At 38.5% G+C, this 18,403-nt stretch overlaps 2 protein-coding genes across 2 annotated transcripts in view; both read left to right on the forward strand.

The window, feature by feature from the left end:
* LOC139127107 (myosin-6-like) overlaps positions 1-18,403 on the forward strand; it is a 176,268-nt gene that overhangs the window by 2,362 nt on the left and 155,503 nt on the right. The window contains exons 2-6 of the mRNA XM_070693028.1: positions 653-895; positions 1,277-1,363; positions 2,036-2,111; positions 2,343-2,421; positions 3,439-3,649. Of these exons, the coding sequence (XP_070549129.1) occupies positions 653-895; positions 1,277-1,363; positions 2,036-2,111; positions 2,343-2,421; positions 3,439-3,649 (696 nt within the window). The remainder of the gene's footprint in view (positions 1-652; positions 896-1,276; positions 1,364-2,035; positions 2,112-2,342; positions 2,422-3,438; positions 3,650-18,403) is intronic.
* LOC139127182 (uncharacterized) overlaps positions 10,664-18,403 on the forward strand; it is a 54,385-nt gene continuing 46,645 nt past the window's right edge. The window contains exons 1-4 of the mRNA XM_070693107.1: positions 10,664-10,937; positions 11,469-11,574; positions 12,853-13,079; positions 13,564-13,684. Of these exons, the coding sequence (XP_070549208.1) occupies positions 10,722-10,937; positions 11,469-11,574; positions 12,853-13,079; positions 13,564-13,684 (670 nt within the window). The 5' untranslated portion in view covers positions 10,664-10,721. The remainder of the gene's footprint in view (positions 10,938-11,468; positions 11,575-12,852; positions 13,080-13,563; positions 13,685-18,403) is intronic.

Genomic DNA, 18,403 nt, shown 5'->3' on the forward strand with positions numbered 1-18,403 from the left:
AATTTTCTAAAAATGTAATTTCCTAAATGTAAATTATGTAAATAGATCATTGTTAAGTCCTAAGGTTGTCAAGTTGAAAATAGTTTCGGATAACTGTAATTAAGAATTGACTATGCGGTTCATCATGTCATCAACAAGTTACCAATTCATCCTATGGGCACACTGTGTTCATTATAGAGGCCTGTAACCCTTAGAATCCCTGTAACAATTTCTGCAGACAGGTATTATTTCACCAGATTTGACTAGACTCATAAAATGGTGTTTTAATTTCCTACTGGTTATTTACAAGTTTAGATTATATCAATAGCAAATGCACAAAACAACCAGAATAATTGTAATGATTGAAATAGTAAATCATTACACAAATATAAGAGTGTACCCGGGTATATTCCCCCCAGTGTTACCCAGGAGGTTTGTTTAGGTTTATTATAATGCATTGTACACGTCTTTAGGATTGGGGTCATGGACAAGTTGTTTTTGGCAAACCATGTCAAGATGCTAGCATGTCTTCAAAATGATTTGTAAACATAATTGTATGACATAATTAGAAGTAATAAAGTGTTTATATTATATGTCAACTGAATGTCTGAATTGAAATGGAAAGGTAATTCTTTTACAAAATAAGTGTTTATATCTGGTTTCTATACACCAGCGTCTAGTCCTTTCACAGTGAATGTTAGTTTAGATGAAGCATCCTACCAGCAACAAATGAGAGATCTTGACAGACAGGTCCAAACAAGGAGTGTCAGGGAGAAAAAGGAGCAATTGAAAGCAGCATGGGAGAAGATCAAAGCAGAAATGGACAAAACTGAACATGAGGCAATTGTGAATGAAACCTCTGTCCAAGCAGTTGACCAACATTGTAGAAACAGTTTTGGTAAAGTTAGAGTTACCAGTAAGAAAAGACACTCGTTGGCAATCTCACTGCACCTACCAACATTGTATAATCTATACAGATTAAAACAAACATGTCTATCTGGTAGTTTTCCTGACTCATTTGAACCACTATTGATAACTGATAAGATGAGAGAGGAGGCTGACAAAGTTGGATTACAACTCAAGTTGAAAGCAACATATGACCAAGCCAGATTTGATGAACTGGAACTGTTCTTCATAAATAGTAAGTGTACCAAAGCTGAGCTGCACAATGCACCTTAAGTTAAAAAAGTTCCTTGGCAATCCCACTTGACCTACCCACTGTGTATAACCTGTACAGATTAGAACACACGTCTATCTGGTAGTTTTCCTGACTCATTTGAACCACTATTGATAACAGATAAGATGAGAGAGGAGGCTGACAAAGCTGGATTACAACTCAAGCTGACAAAACCAGACTTGATGACTGAAATCATTTTTCTCAACAGTAAAATTGCAGTGTCCAATATTTGTTAATGATAATCATAATTGGTAAATCTGTCTGAATTATTGGAACAGCTAGTGTTTCTTAAGGTTACAACTATAACCGAAATTTTTAAATTATAATTAATAATATGTGATATTATTCTCAGCTAGTTTAATAACATTATCAAGTATACCATGTATTTCTTGAATATTTTTATTTCCGATGACAGGAACCTACTGAATCCATGATTTGAATTCAAGCCTCGGATCTATATGCCAAGTTTTGTGCATCTATTTCCCCTTTTCTTATAACATTTGATTTCTGACTTATTTGAGTGACAACATGTATTTTGTGCAATTTATTCGCACCGGTAGACCTAACATGTCAAATATTTTATATGTATTAAAGAGAGCATCTTTTGAGTTGGTCATCTGACGATTTAAGTTCAGTGGATGTCGTATATCTCATACATATTTTGTTCCTGTCAGACACAATATGATGGCATTTCGATAAAATGCAATACATTTCAACACACTCACCTTAATGTTAAATTGTGTAAAGATCACCTTTGCTAATGTTATCTACATTTCTTACCAATTGTCAGTGTTTCTATTGAAGAACACTTATAAAAACATCAACAACAGTAATTTTACTAAAGTTAGCTAGCTTACCAGTATGTTTTTGTCCTTTCAGGAGATGGTGGTGGACTAAACCAGTCAAAGTGTATGATGTCATTGAAGGAAAGGATGCTGAAGAGATACACATTGATGTAAGCTTACAATCATTGAATAGTAAAAAGAAAAGGTACATTCATTGTAACCTTGGCAATTACAGTAAAAAAGCAAACCTAAGGGAGACATTTTCCTTGCATCTGCAGGAAATTTGCAATATCGGAACATAATGTGAAATTTAACTATGTTATTGAAAGGCATGTAGGGTGATTAAGTTAATACCACCAACATTTCACAAATGCTGATTAAAGTGACATGATCAATTTCAGGATGAAGACACTGGTCAGAAATCTGACACAACAGTCACAGAAGGAGGTGCTGATAGAACTGCAACTGAACACAGACAGTGTAAGTACAGATTCATCTCAGTTTGTATTTCTCACTGAGAATACGATGGTTTCAACCGGGCTCGAACCCACAACACACGGCACCAAATCACCTAGCGCAGAGGCCAGCAGACAAAACCGCTCGGCTAAATCCCCAATCTCAAAAAGATTGGTTCAGTAACTGAGCTAAGGATGTTACAATTCTGACTGCGCCCTCTCCACTTGCCGTAGAGTTCGTGAAGCACTCACGCTAGTACACACGCTATCATACACGTCACACAAACTTTATCGAAGCGAAGCAATTAATACAATGCTTAAACTGGGCGGAAGACAGCCTTGGGGACAATTCTGTCCACCAGCAGAACTATTCCAAGGATAGAGAATACGATGGTTTCAACCGAGCTTGAACCCACAACACACAGCACCCAATCACCTAGCGCAGAGGCCAGCAGACAAAATCACTCAGCTAAATCCCCAATCCTAAAAAGATTGGTTCAATAACCGAGCTAAGGATGTTACAATTCTGACTGCGCCCTCTCCACTCGCCGTAGAGTTTGTGAAGCACTCACGCTAGTACTCACGCTATCATACATCTCACACAAACTTTATCGAAGCGAAGCAATGAATACAACACTCACTGAGAACACTTGATATTCAAACTCAAAAATATTCCACACTTGGAGTCCCAATGGTATAAATAATCATCTACCAATGGCTTTTTTGTTAGTGGCACAACAGTCTGTTTTATCCCACTATTATGATGAGAATCTTGTGTCATAGTTCATGGTTTTGTGCCATAATATTTGTGCAAGAATTTATTCAAGTCAATCATTATTGCATTCATTGACATTTCTAACTGCAATCATAGTACAAAGATGAGTGTGTATATAGACACTAGCCATCTCTTAGAGCATATACTGTGAAGTGTGACACATTATTATTGGAATTAAAGATATGTCCTTTTTTTGTTGATATCAGCCCTGGAAGACATCCAAACTAAACTGGAGATGGAAAGGAAACTATAGAATCTCAACTGAAGGAGGCAAAGGAAGAGAAGGCTACTTTGGAAGAGAGATGTAAGGAACTGACACAGAAGTTAGAGAGCACTGAGCAGTCATTGGTCAGTCAACGTACGGACACCAGTATTAAGCAGAAGACATTACAGTCTGAACTTGAAGAGAAGAAGAAACTGATCAACGAACTTGAGGATAAAGTAGAACAATCTAAACTAAAGAAATCAGAAGAGAAAGGTACTGTGTATTTGGCTGTATGTCATAGATTAATTAAGATATCTTTGAATGGATCACTTGCTGAAGTAACTGATTGACTCAGTGTGAGTCAATATGTGTCTTGTGATCAGTCAGAGTTGATCCACTCTTGGTGAGATTTAATTGGCATGGCAAAACTTTTGAAAATAACAATCAATCACCATCAATGCTGGAATGTGTAACTGTAAATTTCCAATAATTTTACTTTCATTTTGCATCTGATCAATCAACAACATCATAAATAATTTTGCAAATAAGAAAATGCTAGCATAGTGGAATATCATTTCAATCTTTGATAATTTAAAATGGTCTATACTTAATATGACTTTTGCTGGTAACACTAAAGATTGACCTACTGTGAAAGCAATAATTATTCATTTGGATTTTATTTTACTACCGGTACTTTGGCTACAAAATGTCACCACTATTATATGATACCATTACATTGATGGCACAAATACAGTGATCTGAATGGTAGAGATGTGAAAACAACCATGGTATATTGCCAATATACCATGGTTGGCAGACGTGTGAGCTCTCAGCGATAGCAAAAATCCTTTTTTTTATGTTCTATGCCAGAAGTTCAATATACTGTACACAGTCACATAAATCATATACCCAGCAATGGTACAACTTTGTTTTGACCAGCCACTTCATGCACTCGCTATCACTCATGGATATGTTTGAACTGGTCAAAATGTGATGGTAAACCATTGCTGTGTGTACTTTATTGCTTAAACATATAGTGGCTTAGTGACAATATATTCTGTTGTTTTACTGACAAAGCAGACAATTTAAATCCTAGTGGAATGTCTCCTACATCAAAACAGTGACATTAAATTATTGTGAAAATAATGCTTTTACAACAATCCTGCTTTATTTGGGTATTTATATATCTCTTTGAACTTTGACCTCATTGTAACTGATAATGTTATGTTTAGATTTACAGCCTTCGTGCAAAAGTGATACAGAATTAATTTCATCATATTAAGCAACCTGTTTTGTGATTATATAAGAAAAAGTAATATGACAGGACTCCATGACTTTGCCTTGATGTTTGTGTGGTACGGAAGTTATTTTCATGAGTGATGCGGTGTATCCTGCGGCTTTCACGAGCGAAGCGAGTGAAAATACAGCAAGGATACACCGCATCACGACCATGACATATGCACTTGTTATTGCCCTTGCATATATGTTGTGAATTGGTCAAAATCTCATGGTACACCATCACTGGTTGTGATTTATTGCAGCAGTTGTATCATAACAGTATTGAAATGCTGGCTTTAACATAAAAAAACTGATATTTGCTCTCAATTGCCAAAGCTTGCATGTGTGCCAACCGTGATATGATGAAAGTACTACCATTCTATCTATGTGACAACCAATCAGATCACTGCATTTGTGCCATCAACACACTGGTACGATATATTTCAAATTATAGCATAATGATTAATGCAAATATTAGCACATAGTTAATTCAATGTGTTTCGATTTCATTGGCCATCTAGTCATGAACACTTTGGATACAGTTCACTTTATTTCTATCTCCTCAGCTTGTATTCCAATTATAACTGACAATCCTACTTTTATGTACCGGTATGTTTCATGTTTGTTTTCAATTAATCATAAATATACTGTTGTACCTCCCAAGTTAAAGTTATATAGTGGTAATATATTCAAACAGTGGGGTGTCTGAATAGCTTGTAATTTTTTGTCTTTCAGGTGATGGTGGTGGACTTGAACCAGTCAAAGTCTTTGATGATGTCATTGAGGGAAAGGATGCTGAAGAGATACACATTTATGTAAGTTTCTTAGCATTCAATATGACCTTGGCAATGGCAGAAAAAAGTGAACACAATTCAAAAATGTTACCTTCATTGCAGCTGCAAAGAATTTTACATTATTGTACATTTACATGTGTTGTAGAAAGGCATATGATATCATAAAACCAATGAATCAACAAACACATTAAATTTTGTTATACTTTGACATTAACAATTTCAGGATGAAGACACGTCTAATCAGAAATCTGACTCAATGATCACAGAAGGAGTTGATAGTATTTCTCAAGGAGAAAGTAAGTAACTGGCATTTAGGAACACCTGATATTCAAATGTAAATGTACATAAAATTTTAATTCTGATTAGTGTTTATAATAATAATAGCGCCACCAACGGCGGAATTTTAGTCAAAACGTTTGGTTTTTCGTCACGGCTTCTGGATACACCGACACGACATCACTTTTCCCGAAGCGACTACCTAGACCCTGGGTCAAAACTACTGCGTGCATAGTCATGGCACCTCTTTTAGTGTCAAAACTACAATTTCTTAGGCACCCCTGATATTTGGTATACAAGGTGTCTAGGGGTTATCTCAATGTGATATACTGAAATTATGATGAAATTTTGGGTAATTTTTGCAACTTTGGTCAAAAATTAAGTCTCCCAAAAACTTCCTATGTGATAGCTTAATATTATGTATATGTGTATGTATGGACCCAGGGTTGAGATGTGACATTGTTCAAATGCACATGTCAGTGTCAAAAATATGCAAATGAGGTAAGAAAAAGGGACAATCCTGCAAATGTGTGGGAGTGGTGGCATTAACTGACACAGACAACACATCTGAGTAGGAGATTCTGTAATCTCTAACATATTTGTATGCAGTGTACCTATTATGTGTCGGAGTGGTGGCAGTGACTGAAACAGGCTACTCCACTGTCATTTCCTGTCATTGTTCATGAACTGATACATATTGGCAGACCTACTGAAACCATGAAGGACTGTGTTGGAACATTCCTCTGCAAAGCCTGTTCCTAAAGTTCGCCTCCAGTACCTAAAGTTTCAGACCTTATTCACTTTTGTCCTTCTTGTTTTTCTGGTTTAAATATTTCTTGATGGACCAATTCAAACCAATATGAGCACACTGTCCCTGACGGTATATTTGTTATAAAGATTTTGACCTTCTTTATCAACAAATGTGTTGCAAAAGTTATTCTGTACATTACACAGTGGACCTCTATTGTCTACTAAGTCGCTTGTGCATGATTTATAATGCAAAAATAATCTGGCACACAAATACTTGACATGACGCTGACAGAATGATCACATTGTATCTGCATGACCTTTATTCTATTCATCAATACCCTGTATTGGCCATCTATGTGTACAAAAACAAACAAAGACAGATTACATTGCAATCCCTGGTTTATTAGTCCCCACGGACACCGTCCGGGGGGACATATAGGTTTGGTCATGTCCGTGCGTGCGTCCGTGCGTGCGTGCGTGCGTCCGTGCGTCCGTCCGTTCACGCAGATATCTCAGAGATGCCTGGAGCGATTTCATTCAAACTTGGTACAAGGATTACTTCATATGTCATACAGATGCACGTCGATTTGTTTTGTGATATGATCCAATATGGCCGCCAGGCGGCCATTTATTACGATATTTTCATGTACAGAGCCATAACTCAGACATGTTTCAACCGATTTTATTCAAATTTGGTACAAGGACATTGACCAGTGTCATAGATATGCATGTCGATTTGTTTTGTGATACGATCCAATATGGCCGCCAGGCGGCCATTTTATTACAATTTTTTCATGTACAGAGCCATAACTCAGACATGTTTCAACCAATTTTATTCAAAGTTGATACAAGGACATTGACCAATGTCATAGATATGCAAGTCTATTTGTTTTGTGATACGATCCAATATGGCCGCCTGGCGGCCATTTTATTACGATTTTTTCATGTACAGAGCCATAACTCAGACATGTTTCAACCGATTTTATTCAAAGTTGGTACAAGGACATTGACCAATGTCATAGATATGCAAGTCTAATTGTTTTGTGATACGATCCAATATGGCCGCCTGGCGGCCATTTTATTACGATTTTTTCATGTACAGAGCCATAACTCAGACATGTTTCAACCAATTTTATTCAAAGTTGGTACAAGGACATTGACCAATGTCATAGATATACATGTCAATTTGTTTTGTGATACGATCCAATATGGCCGCCAGGCGGCCATTTTATTACAATTTTTTCATGTACAGAGCCATAACTCAGACATGTTTCAACCAATTTTATTCAAAGTTGGTACAAGGACATTGACCAATGTCATAGATATGCATGTCGATTTGTTTTGTGATACGATCCAATATGGCCGCCAGGCGGCCATTTTATTACAATTTTTTCATGTATAGAGCCAAAACTCAGGCATATCTCAACCGATTTTATTCCAAGTTGGTATAAGGACATTGACCTATGTCATACATATGTACGTCTATTTGGTTTGTGATACGATCCAATATGGCCGCTAGGCAGCCATTTTATTACGATGTTTTCATGTACAGAGCCATAATACTCAGACATGTATCAAGCGAATTTATTCAAAGTTGGTACAAGGAGATTGACTACTGTCATACATATGCATGTCAATTTGTTATGTGATACGATCCAATATGGCTGCCGTGTGGCCAGTTTGTTACGATTTTTTCATGTACAGAGCCATCAACTCAGGCATATCTCAAACGATTTTATTCAAAGTTGGTACAAGGACATTAACCTATGTCATACATATGTAGGTCTTTCTTGTATGTAGGTCATTCTTGGCCATTGAGCGCTATCTGTATCAAAGTATTTTTATCACAGACCTAATTAATGAAGAGGACTCTATCCTCTCTGAGGACATGTAATCAAAGTACCCATTAACAAGTGGGGACTGTGTCATCAACGATGACTTGTTTTCAATAGAAAAACTCAGGTTTTGTTTTAATGTGATAAATAGTTATTCTTGCTCTACATTACATAGCTGAGCTGCTTCAGCCGCTGGGTTGCATGCTTGTAGTTGGGAATCATTTGGTGTGAATTACAAACACTCCTCGGCTTGATTCTTGCAGCTCCCACTTTAATGCCTCAGCAACCACCACAACATCACCGTGAGATGTCTGCAGGTCACATGATGCAAGCGTCTGCAGCTACAGGTCCACCCACTTCACCTGTTGTGTACTCCCAAGCTCAGCAGATGCTATACCAAACTGATCAGCCACATTCCCAGAGTACCATAACGGATCAGATGATACCACAGCATGTGCAGAATCAGTCCAAAATACAGAATACACAAAAGGTCAGTAGCATTTGTTGTGTGCTGGATTGGACTTTCAACATCCTATGTACAACCTTCACTGAGTATCTGCACTATTTACAAATCAAATTATTTGTCCCTTGATAAAAGCTATTCCGTGAGAGACAAATTAGCCAAGATCCTTCTGAGTGTAAAAGTCCAGTACTCAATAAGTCCTGGCTATTGAATGATTTGCAAGAAATGTATTCTGCCACATTTTGCTGCACTGATAACATCCTGATAGTATGAAAATGTTGAGTTAGACCAACGAAAGAATTTCGATATTGATACAGGAAATTTGACATTGATTCCCTTTGATTGGCTGCAAAGACACTCAGTTACTACTTTCTTCAATGTTCTCATTATGAGAAGCCAACTTCCAGTGTACCATGATATTTTAATGGTATTTACTTCGTGTTCAATATCAAGCTATTGCAGAACATTCTATTTCTTTAAAAATCGGTATCCTATCACCAGCAGACAAATTTGCTGTCTCTGAAGCTGTCATTTTTCATTCATTTTGTAATCATAATTGTTCTTAAACAATGTCTGATTATAATCTTTTTGTTTGTTGCCTGTGCATCTGCAGCCCCAAATGTACAGATCACCTCCACAAGGACATTTACCATCACCGTTACAAGAATATTTGACATCACCTCATCTCCAAGGGCAAATCCCTATCCCTCAAGAAATCCAGACTCAACCACTCAAGTCTACGGTACGAAAGTTTTTAGCTGTCAGCAACAGCTTATCTAATGTGGATGTATGGTGTCGTCTGGCATCCTTTAACTTTTTACATAAAACTTCTTTTTTCAAAATGGCCAGTCTATATTCTTTAATGTTTGGCTTATTCAAATTGTGATGAAATATGCAAAGGTATGTTTTTGAGGCTAATTTTTTCTATTTTGTTGGGGAAAATATCTTCTACTAAATGGCTTTTCCAACAGGATTTATATTTTGTATGCATGTCCTTAGGGATGAGATTTTATTCAGATTTGTTGAAATTGTGATGACATATGCAAATTTTTATTTTAAGGCAATTTTTGATCATTTTTTTCCCACCAAGACGGCTTGACTGATAATTTTGGTACTTGATATACAGGTTTATAGGGAGGATCAAAATATGATATATTGAAATTATGATGAAATCTGCAATTTTGTAATTTTATAGCAGTTTTTACCATATTTGGTCCAAAATCTGTTTCTCAAAACTACTTGTCTGACAGTTTTGATACTTGGTAGACATGTTCTAAGGGATGATTTTAATGTGTTTGTTCAAATTATGATGAAATCTACAATTCTTAATTTTTGCTGCTATTTTGTCATATTTGGTCAGGCCATCCTGGAATTAGCTATCAAAGATTCCCACCTTCCTTAACATATGTGTCACAAATAGTTACTCTGTACATAACACAGTGAAGCTCTTTTGGCCACTAGGTTGCCTTGACAAAATTTGTAATGAAAAATAGTCCAGTACATAAATACTTGAAGTGGTGCTCAGTATGAGCACAACTTTTTATCTGATCTTGAGGGTAAACATCAATGCCCTGTTCTGGTCATCTATGTGTACAGTAATGGAACAACAAACAGAGATTATGCCGCATCTCTGGTTTGTTTTCAATGGAAAACTCACGTTTTTTATTTTAATGGAGTGGTTGCCGCATGAAGATTTCCATCTTCATCAACACATGTCACAAAGAGTTATTCTCTACATAACACAGCAGAACTATATCTGAGCTGCTTGGTCGTTTGTTTGTAGTTGGGAATCATTTGGAATGAATTACAAAACTCCTTAGCTTAGTTCTTGCAGCGCCCACTTTCAAACTCAGCTGCATCACCTGCTGAGTCGCTTGTTAGTAGTTTGAAATCATTTTGTATGAATTACAAAACTCCTGAGCTTGGTGATTCTTGCAGCTTCCTCTTTAATGCCTCAGCGACCACCACAACATCACCATGAGATGTCTACTGGTCACATGATGCAAGCGTCTGCAGCTACAGGTCCACCCACTTCACCTGTTGTGTACTCCCAAGCTCAGCAGATGCCATATCCACCTGCTCAGCCACGTGCCCAGGGGACCATAATGGGTCAGATGAGACCACAGCATATACAATATCAGCCTGATATACAGTCTACACAAAAGGTTGGTACTGAGCAGTTGTTGTGTATTGGATAAGACTAATAATATTAATAGCACTCAGTTCTGGCTATTGCATTATTTGTAGCACGCACATTTCGTCACATGTTGCTGCACTGATAACAGCCCTCACACTATGAAAATATCGAGTCCTAGACCAACAGAAGAATTGCAATATTGTTCCTCTACAGGAAATTTGATATTGATGCCCTTTGATTGGCTGCAAAGATATTCAGATACTTACCACATTCATCAGTGTTCTCATTGTGAGCAACCAACTTCCAGTGCACCTCTGTGTTCCTGATTTGTTTTGATAAAAACAATCCAGGATATTTTAATGGTGTTTTACTTTGTGCGTTCAATATCTAACCATGACAGAACATTCTTGAAAAAAAAAATTGGTGTCAACAATTATCACCAGCAGACACATTTGCTATCTCTAGAGCAGTCATTTTTCATTTATGTTGTGTTTATTGTTCTAAAGCAATGTCTGTTTATCTGCTCTGTTTGTTTGTTGTCTGTGTATTTTATCTGCAGCCCCAAATGTACAGATCACCTCCTCAAGTACACTTGACATCACCATATCACCAAGGGCAAAACCCTTTCCCTCAAGAAATCCAGACCTCAGCCACTCAAGTCTATGGTATGTAACTTTTTAGCTTGATTGTCAGCGACACAGAGCTTAATCTAGTAGTTGGATGTAGGGTGTTGTCTGGCATCCATCAACTTTTTTACATTCAAAGCCTCTTCTTCCAAATGGCGTAATTCCTTGAATATTTCAATTACAGATCCCCAGAAATGACCTAAATCAGATTTTATCAAAATTATGTGATGAAATATGCAAATGTGTATATTTTGAGGCTATAAGTTTACTATTTTGTTGGTCATGTTTGTCTTAAATAGCTTCTCCTACAGCTTTAATGTATAGCATACACATCCTTAGGGATGAGATTTTAATATTCAGATTTGTTCAAATTGTGATGAAATATGCAAATTTGTACTCTTGAGGCAATTTTTGTCATTTTTGGTAAAAAAAAGTTTGAAAATTTAATCTTCAAACTGCTGATCAAACAGCTTTGATATTTAATTGACATATAGGTCCGTATATAGGGATAACGTATTTCTGATTTGTTCAAATTGTGGCAATTTTTGTAAATTTGAAACAAAAATTTCACCAAGACCGCGTGTCTGATACCTTTGATATTTGGTGTATAGGTTTATAGGGAGAATCAATAAGTGATATTCATATTGAAATTATGATGAAATCTTATTTTATGGGACAATTTTCGTCATTTGGTCAAAAAATGTGTTCCTTAAAAAGTACTTGTCTGATAGCTTTGATATGTTGTATACCGGCTCCTAGGGATAATCTCAGTGTGATATATTGAAATACTGATGAAATCTACAATGTTTTATTTTTGCAGCATTTTTTGCCATTTTTGGTCAAGGCATCCTGAATTGACCGATTAAAGATTTTGACCCTCTTTATCAACAAATCACAAATGGTTAATTCTATTCATGACACAGTGGAGCTCTTTCGGCCACTAGCATAGTGCACCTTCTTATAATTTGTAATGAAAAATAGTCCAGTACATAATTACTTGAAGTGGTGCTCAGTATGGGCACAACATTGTATCTGATCTTGAGTCTAAACAACAACACACCCACTGGCCATCTATGTGTAAAAAAAATAACAAACAGAGATTACGTTGCAACTTCTTGTTTATTTTTAATAGAAAACTCAGGTTTTTTGTTTTATTTGTAATGAGTGTTTGCCCCATGAAAATTTCCATCTTTATCTTCATGTCATAAATAGTTATTCTGTACTAAAAACAGCTGAGCTGTATCTGCTGTTGGGTCACTTATGAGACAGGCATCATTTGGTATAAACTACAAAAACTCCTTGGCTTGATACTTGCAGATCCCACTTTAATGCCTCAGCAACCTCCACAACATCGCCATGAGATGTCTACTGGTCACATAATGCAAGCGTCTGCAGCTACAGGTCCACCCACCACACCTGGTGGGTACTACCAAGCCCAGCAGATGCCATACCCAACTGCTCAGCCACGTACCCAGGGGACCATAATGGGTCAGATGAGACCTCATCATATGCAATATCAGCCTGACATACAGTATACACAAAAGGTTGGTAGCAGTTGTTGTGTGCTAGATTGGACTTTCAATAATCATATGTACAGGCTTCACTGACCAACTGCACTATTTGCAAATCAAAATGAGTGTTCTTTGATGAAAACTATTAAGAGCTTAGACAAATTAAGCCAATGCAAGATGTTGCTAAGTGTAAAAATACAGCACTCAGTCATGGCTATTGAATTATTTGTTGCAGACAATGTCCGCCATATTTTGCTGCAATAACAGCCCTCATAACAAAAGCTTTTTTTGAGAAATATTAGTAATCGGATATACAAGTGTTTTGAAAAATAAACATAAAGTTAAATGAATTGTTGCCGTAATTAGCAGAGAGTATTTGAAATAAAAAAATGCTGTCAACACATACCTTATCACTAACAGACTGGGTTGCTATCTGGGTTGCTGGGTTGCTGGGTTCTAAAACCATGTCTGTTTATTTTCTCTCTTCTTTGTTGTTGTCCATGTATTTCATCTACAGCCTCCAATGTACAGACAGATTGCTCCCCCACAAGGACATTTGACATCACCTCAACACCAATGGCAAAACCCTTTCCCTCAAGAAATTGAGAAAACTGAGACCTCAGCCACTCAAGTCTATGGTACGTAAAGTTTTAGCTTTACTGTCAGTGACATAGACCTTATCTGATTGGTAGGATATATGTGTGGTGATGTCTGGCGTCTGTCAACTCTTTCATTCAAAACTTTTCCGACAAGAATGTGGAAGTGGTGTAGCCACAAAGTGATGATGTCAAAATCACTTTACGCAAAAAACAGATGTCTTGTAATTATGGAACTAACTAACCAATAATGTTAAAATAGAAAGAATTTCAACTCTCTTCCAATTTTCTTGATAACTTAATTTCGACTGCTGAGTTTTGCGTCAGGAGAAGCACAGTGGGGACTAATATTTGGGGTTAGCCAACCACATTGTCTGAACTTTGCTAGCTTATGCTTGCTCTGTTCTAACAATTAGGCACAAGACCACTAATTAATTTCCCATAGGCCCCCACAGTAGCGTTGAGCTCAATTTACCTATTTTAAAACATTCAGCGACACGAATCCTCTTGACAGGTGTTAGGTCAATGTCAGTTTGACTAATGATGAACTTTTCATGTGGGCAAGTTCATTGTTATGATTTCTATGGGCCTTATAACTCCTCATATTACCACAGAATGGTTCAGCCATTATTCACAACAGTCTGCATTTTGATTCAAGCAGAAAAATGTCTTTACAGAGTTCAAACCAAACAGGCATCCATGTAGGTATCAAAACTTCAAGGTCCCATTATTTTCACCTGAACAACTATCTTTGTGGGTAACGAACCCAGAAGTGACTAAGCGGTCTTGTGCCAATATAGTGAACCTTAAAGGTCTGGTGAAATGCCCATGTTGCAAAAACACAGAAATACAGTTGATGGTCTATAAAACAGTTACATTCATTTCTTTTTTCGTTTAGCGCGCGTGATTATGAAATATGGCAAAAGAAAAATGCAATGTGGGAGTGTCCCCGAGCCTCTCTAGTCGACTTTTTTCGGCTTTCCGAAGTTAGCTCGACGCCGTATCTCATAACAGGAAGTAAAGTATTTCACACCTCCCTAAGCTCCTTACGGGGGTAACTTCTAGGGTTTCCGCTTACATGATCAGGACAGTGTCCTCCTTCATTATGGGAAGACGTTCTTTTGGTCTGTGACAGCGGCAAGAACATGAACGGCTCAACTGTAAACTTTTTCAAGTTCCTGTCAAGTGTTAAGTGTTTGAACCATAACGTGCTTGTCTCTGCTGGTTCGTATGATCGGTCACGGTCCCTCGGCTGAGCCTGCCTCGCTACTCACTACACAGAAGGTTGGGACAGCAATGCAAATCAACAGCATGAACACCAACACTGAACGTTGTGACTGCCATTAAAATGCACTAGTCTACAACACGGAACGTCGGGACCGCAATGCAAATCGACAGTAACTTAAAATTTAAATGGGACCGTGATTAAAATGCACTACAACTACAACACGGAAGGCTGGCACCACGATGCAAATCAGCTGCATGAACAGCAACACTGAATGCGAACGTTGAGACTACCATTAAAACGAACAACAACACGGAACGTAGAGATCACGATACAAATCATGGAGGTAGAGTCCTCCATGATACAAATCGACAGCAACACAGAACGCGTCGTTGGGACGGCAATTAAATTGAAGAACAACAAGGAATACCGGACCACGAGGACCGCGATGCAAATCGACCGCAACATGGAATGTTTAGGACCGTGATTAAAATGCACAACACAGAACATCTAGACCGCAATGTAAATCAACTGCAACACCGAACCTTGTTGCCTCGATTAAAATGCGTATGTCTGTTATGTATTATAGCAAAAGTTTCAATTCTCGCGAGCGAGCGTTCCTATGCCCGCTGTACACTAGACAAAATGATGTCAAATTTATCGCGAGGGCTCGATTGCTGTGTTTAAAGTGCAGTGGTCGTCGCGCTGCGCATCCTCCTGAGGGGGTCCCCCTCTGTTGTAAACAAATCCAAGAACGCCGCACATGTTACGTGTTGATTGTAATGTTTGCGATATTGCCGCTTGTTAAAATGGCGGCTGATCTGTCACAAGCATACCAACTAACCAAATGTAACACGCAATAAAAGGTCAATTGATCTAAGTTAAATATCTGCTGAATATTGAACAATAATTGCACGCTGGATTGAGATCACATTTGCTCATGATTTTCTTGAATCAGTTGAATGGGGCTCGGCTACTGTTATCGCTCGAGCCATAGAGCAAGACGTACGCATGTACGCATGTATACGCCAACAGACTATCAACGACCGGGCTCTAGTTTTCGACATCGCTAGCAAGGACGAGAGCTTTCATTTCAAGAGGCCCGACAGGTGTACAACAAGTTGTACAAAGACGACAACTCAAACTACAGAAATATACAGCTCGCAGAGCAATGCCCGCTGCAGCAAGAAGCATCTCTGCATCTGTTCCATTCCGTGGTCTGTATGAACGTCCGTGTAGGTATATATGGCGCGCTACACTCGGCTGTGGAGAATCCAACTCAACTACAACAAAGTTTACCCCGTTTTGGGGTGCAAACGAGAATTACAGGTATCAAGTCAAGCGAAGGACCTTTCATAGGTCTTCTTGTTATGTGGGGGTTATCTCACTTGAAAGAGGATTCAGACCTACCCGGCAATCAGGAGGTACAACAACGAAGTTTGCCCATCACCGGTAGGCCTACACCACAGCTAGCGGTTGGATCACTGCCATGACCGTGCACAGGCCCGGGGCACAGGATCTCTCGATACGTCTATGCACGGTGTAGCCGTGCAATTTTCCTGCCAAATGCCGCGAAAACCCGCTCGTTTTGTCTATTGTTTCCTGATATTTACTATTTCTTACCACGTAATACTAGGAGAAGTAAGACATGGTTATCAACAGTTGGTTGTGGCCAAGTCGTCGCGGGCCGGCCGGTACGTTGTGGGACCGGATTCTCTATATCCGTGTACGTCAACGCGGTGACCGTCTCCCAACAACATCTCCCGTGTCCTGCTCAGGCTAGCCGATCATGGTCTTGAGTGTAATTTTTGTGTTAGGCATGGCGCTTGTTGCTGGTCTACATATATAGGCAATGTTGATCATTTTAGTTATGTATTTTCACTGTACTGTACATAGCATTGTGTATAACCAGCATGATCGCGCGCGATCAAAGCTTTTTGTTCACTGTGTCTGCGTACAGTGAACTCAGCGACATAATGTGCTGAGTGTAGTGTCCAAATGTTCGTAGCTCTACACGAGTTTATACCACTGAAGTTCGTTTCCGATCTTAATATTTTTACTATTGCATGATGTTGAGTCTTACAAAGGCCTTAACAAAGTGGGGGACTGCTCCCATTCACTCCTATTGAAGGTGAGAAGACTTATGTTTACAAAAATTTATGTTTATCAACAAAAAAACCACGCAAGCGCGGCGCGACGACCACTGCGCTTTAAGTTTCAATTCTCGCGAGAGCCATTTATGCATGCTGTACACTAGACTAAATGACGTCAAATCTCTCGCGAGACTTGGCTCAATTCCAAATGCCAGCAATGCCCGCTGCAGCAAGAAGCATCTCTGCATCTGTTCCGTTCCGTGGTCTGTATGACGTCCGTGTGGGTATATATGGCGTGCTACACTCGGCTGTGGAGAATCCAACTCAACTACAACAAAGTTTACCCCCGTTTGGGGTGCAAACGAGAATTACAGGTATCAAGTCAAGCGAAGGACCTTTCATAGGTCTTCTTGTTATGTGGGGGTTATCTCACTTGAAAGAGGATTCAGACCTACCCGGCAATCAGGAGGTACAACAACGAAGTTTGCCCATCACCGGTAGGCCTACACCAGCTAGCGGTTGGATCACTGCCATGACTGTGCACAGGCCGGGGCACAGGATCTCTCGATACGTCTATGCACGGTGTAGCCGTGCAATTTTCCTGCCAAATGCCGCGAAAACCCGCTCGTTTTGTCTATTGTTTCCTGATATTTACTATTTCTTACCACGTAATACTAGGAGAAGTAAGACATGGTTATCAACAGTTGGTTGTGGGCCAAGTCGTCGCGGGCCGGCCGGTACGTTGTGGGACCGGATTCTCTATATCCGTGTACGTCAACGCGGTGACCGTCTCCCAACAACATCTCCCGTGTCCTGCTCAGGCTAGCCGATCATGGTCTTGAGTGTAATTTTTGTGTTAGGCATGGCGCTTGTTGCTGGTCTACATATATAGGCAATGTTGATCATTTTATATTAGTTATGTATTTTCACTGTACTGTACATAGCATTGTGTATAACCAGCGTGATCGCGCGCGATCAAAGCTTTTTGTTCACTGTGTCTGCGTACAGTGAACTCAGCGACATAATGTGCTGAGTGTAGTGTCCAAATGTTCGTAGCTCTACACGAGTTTATACCACTGAAGTTCGTTTCCGATCTAATATTTTACTATTGCATGATGTTGAGTCTTACAAACCCTTACGAAAATGTCTTTTAGGACGCCTAAAAGAAAATGTCTTTTAGGATCTAAAGTAATCTTAAAGGAATATTCTTATAAGAACCTTCAGTATTTTGGCCCCTTCCTAAAAGAATCTTTAAGGAATCTGAAAAGTATTACTAAAAGATTGTTTTTGAATCTTAAGGTATTCTTTAAAGAATACTATTTAAATGGCAACAAAATTCTTTAAAGAATACTTCAGGCTTTAAAGTTTTCTTTTAAGACTATAAATAGTATCCTGAAAATTACTTTTGAATTGTTCAAGTATTCTTTAAGGAATACTATTTAC

This window comes from Ptychodera flava, unplaced genomic scaffold, assembly GCF_041260155.1.
Source record: "Ptychodera flava strain L36383 unplaced genomic scaffold, AS_Pfla_20210202 Scaffold_29__1_contigs__length_4469600_pilon, whole genome shotgun sequence".
Classification (NCBI taxonomy): Eukaryota; Metazoa; Hemichordata; class Enteropneusta; family Ptychoderidae; genus Ptychodera; species Ptychodera flava.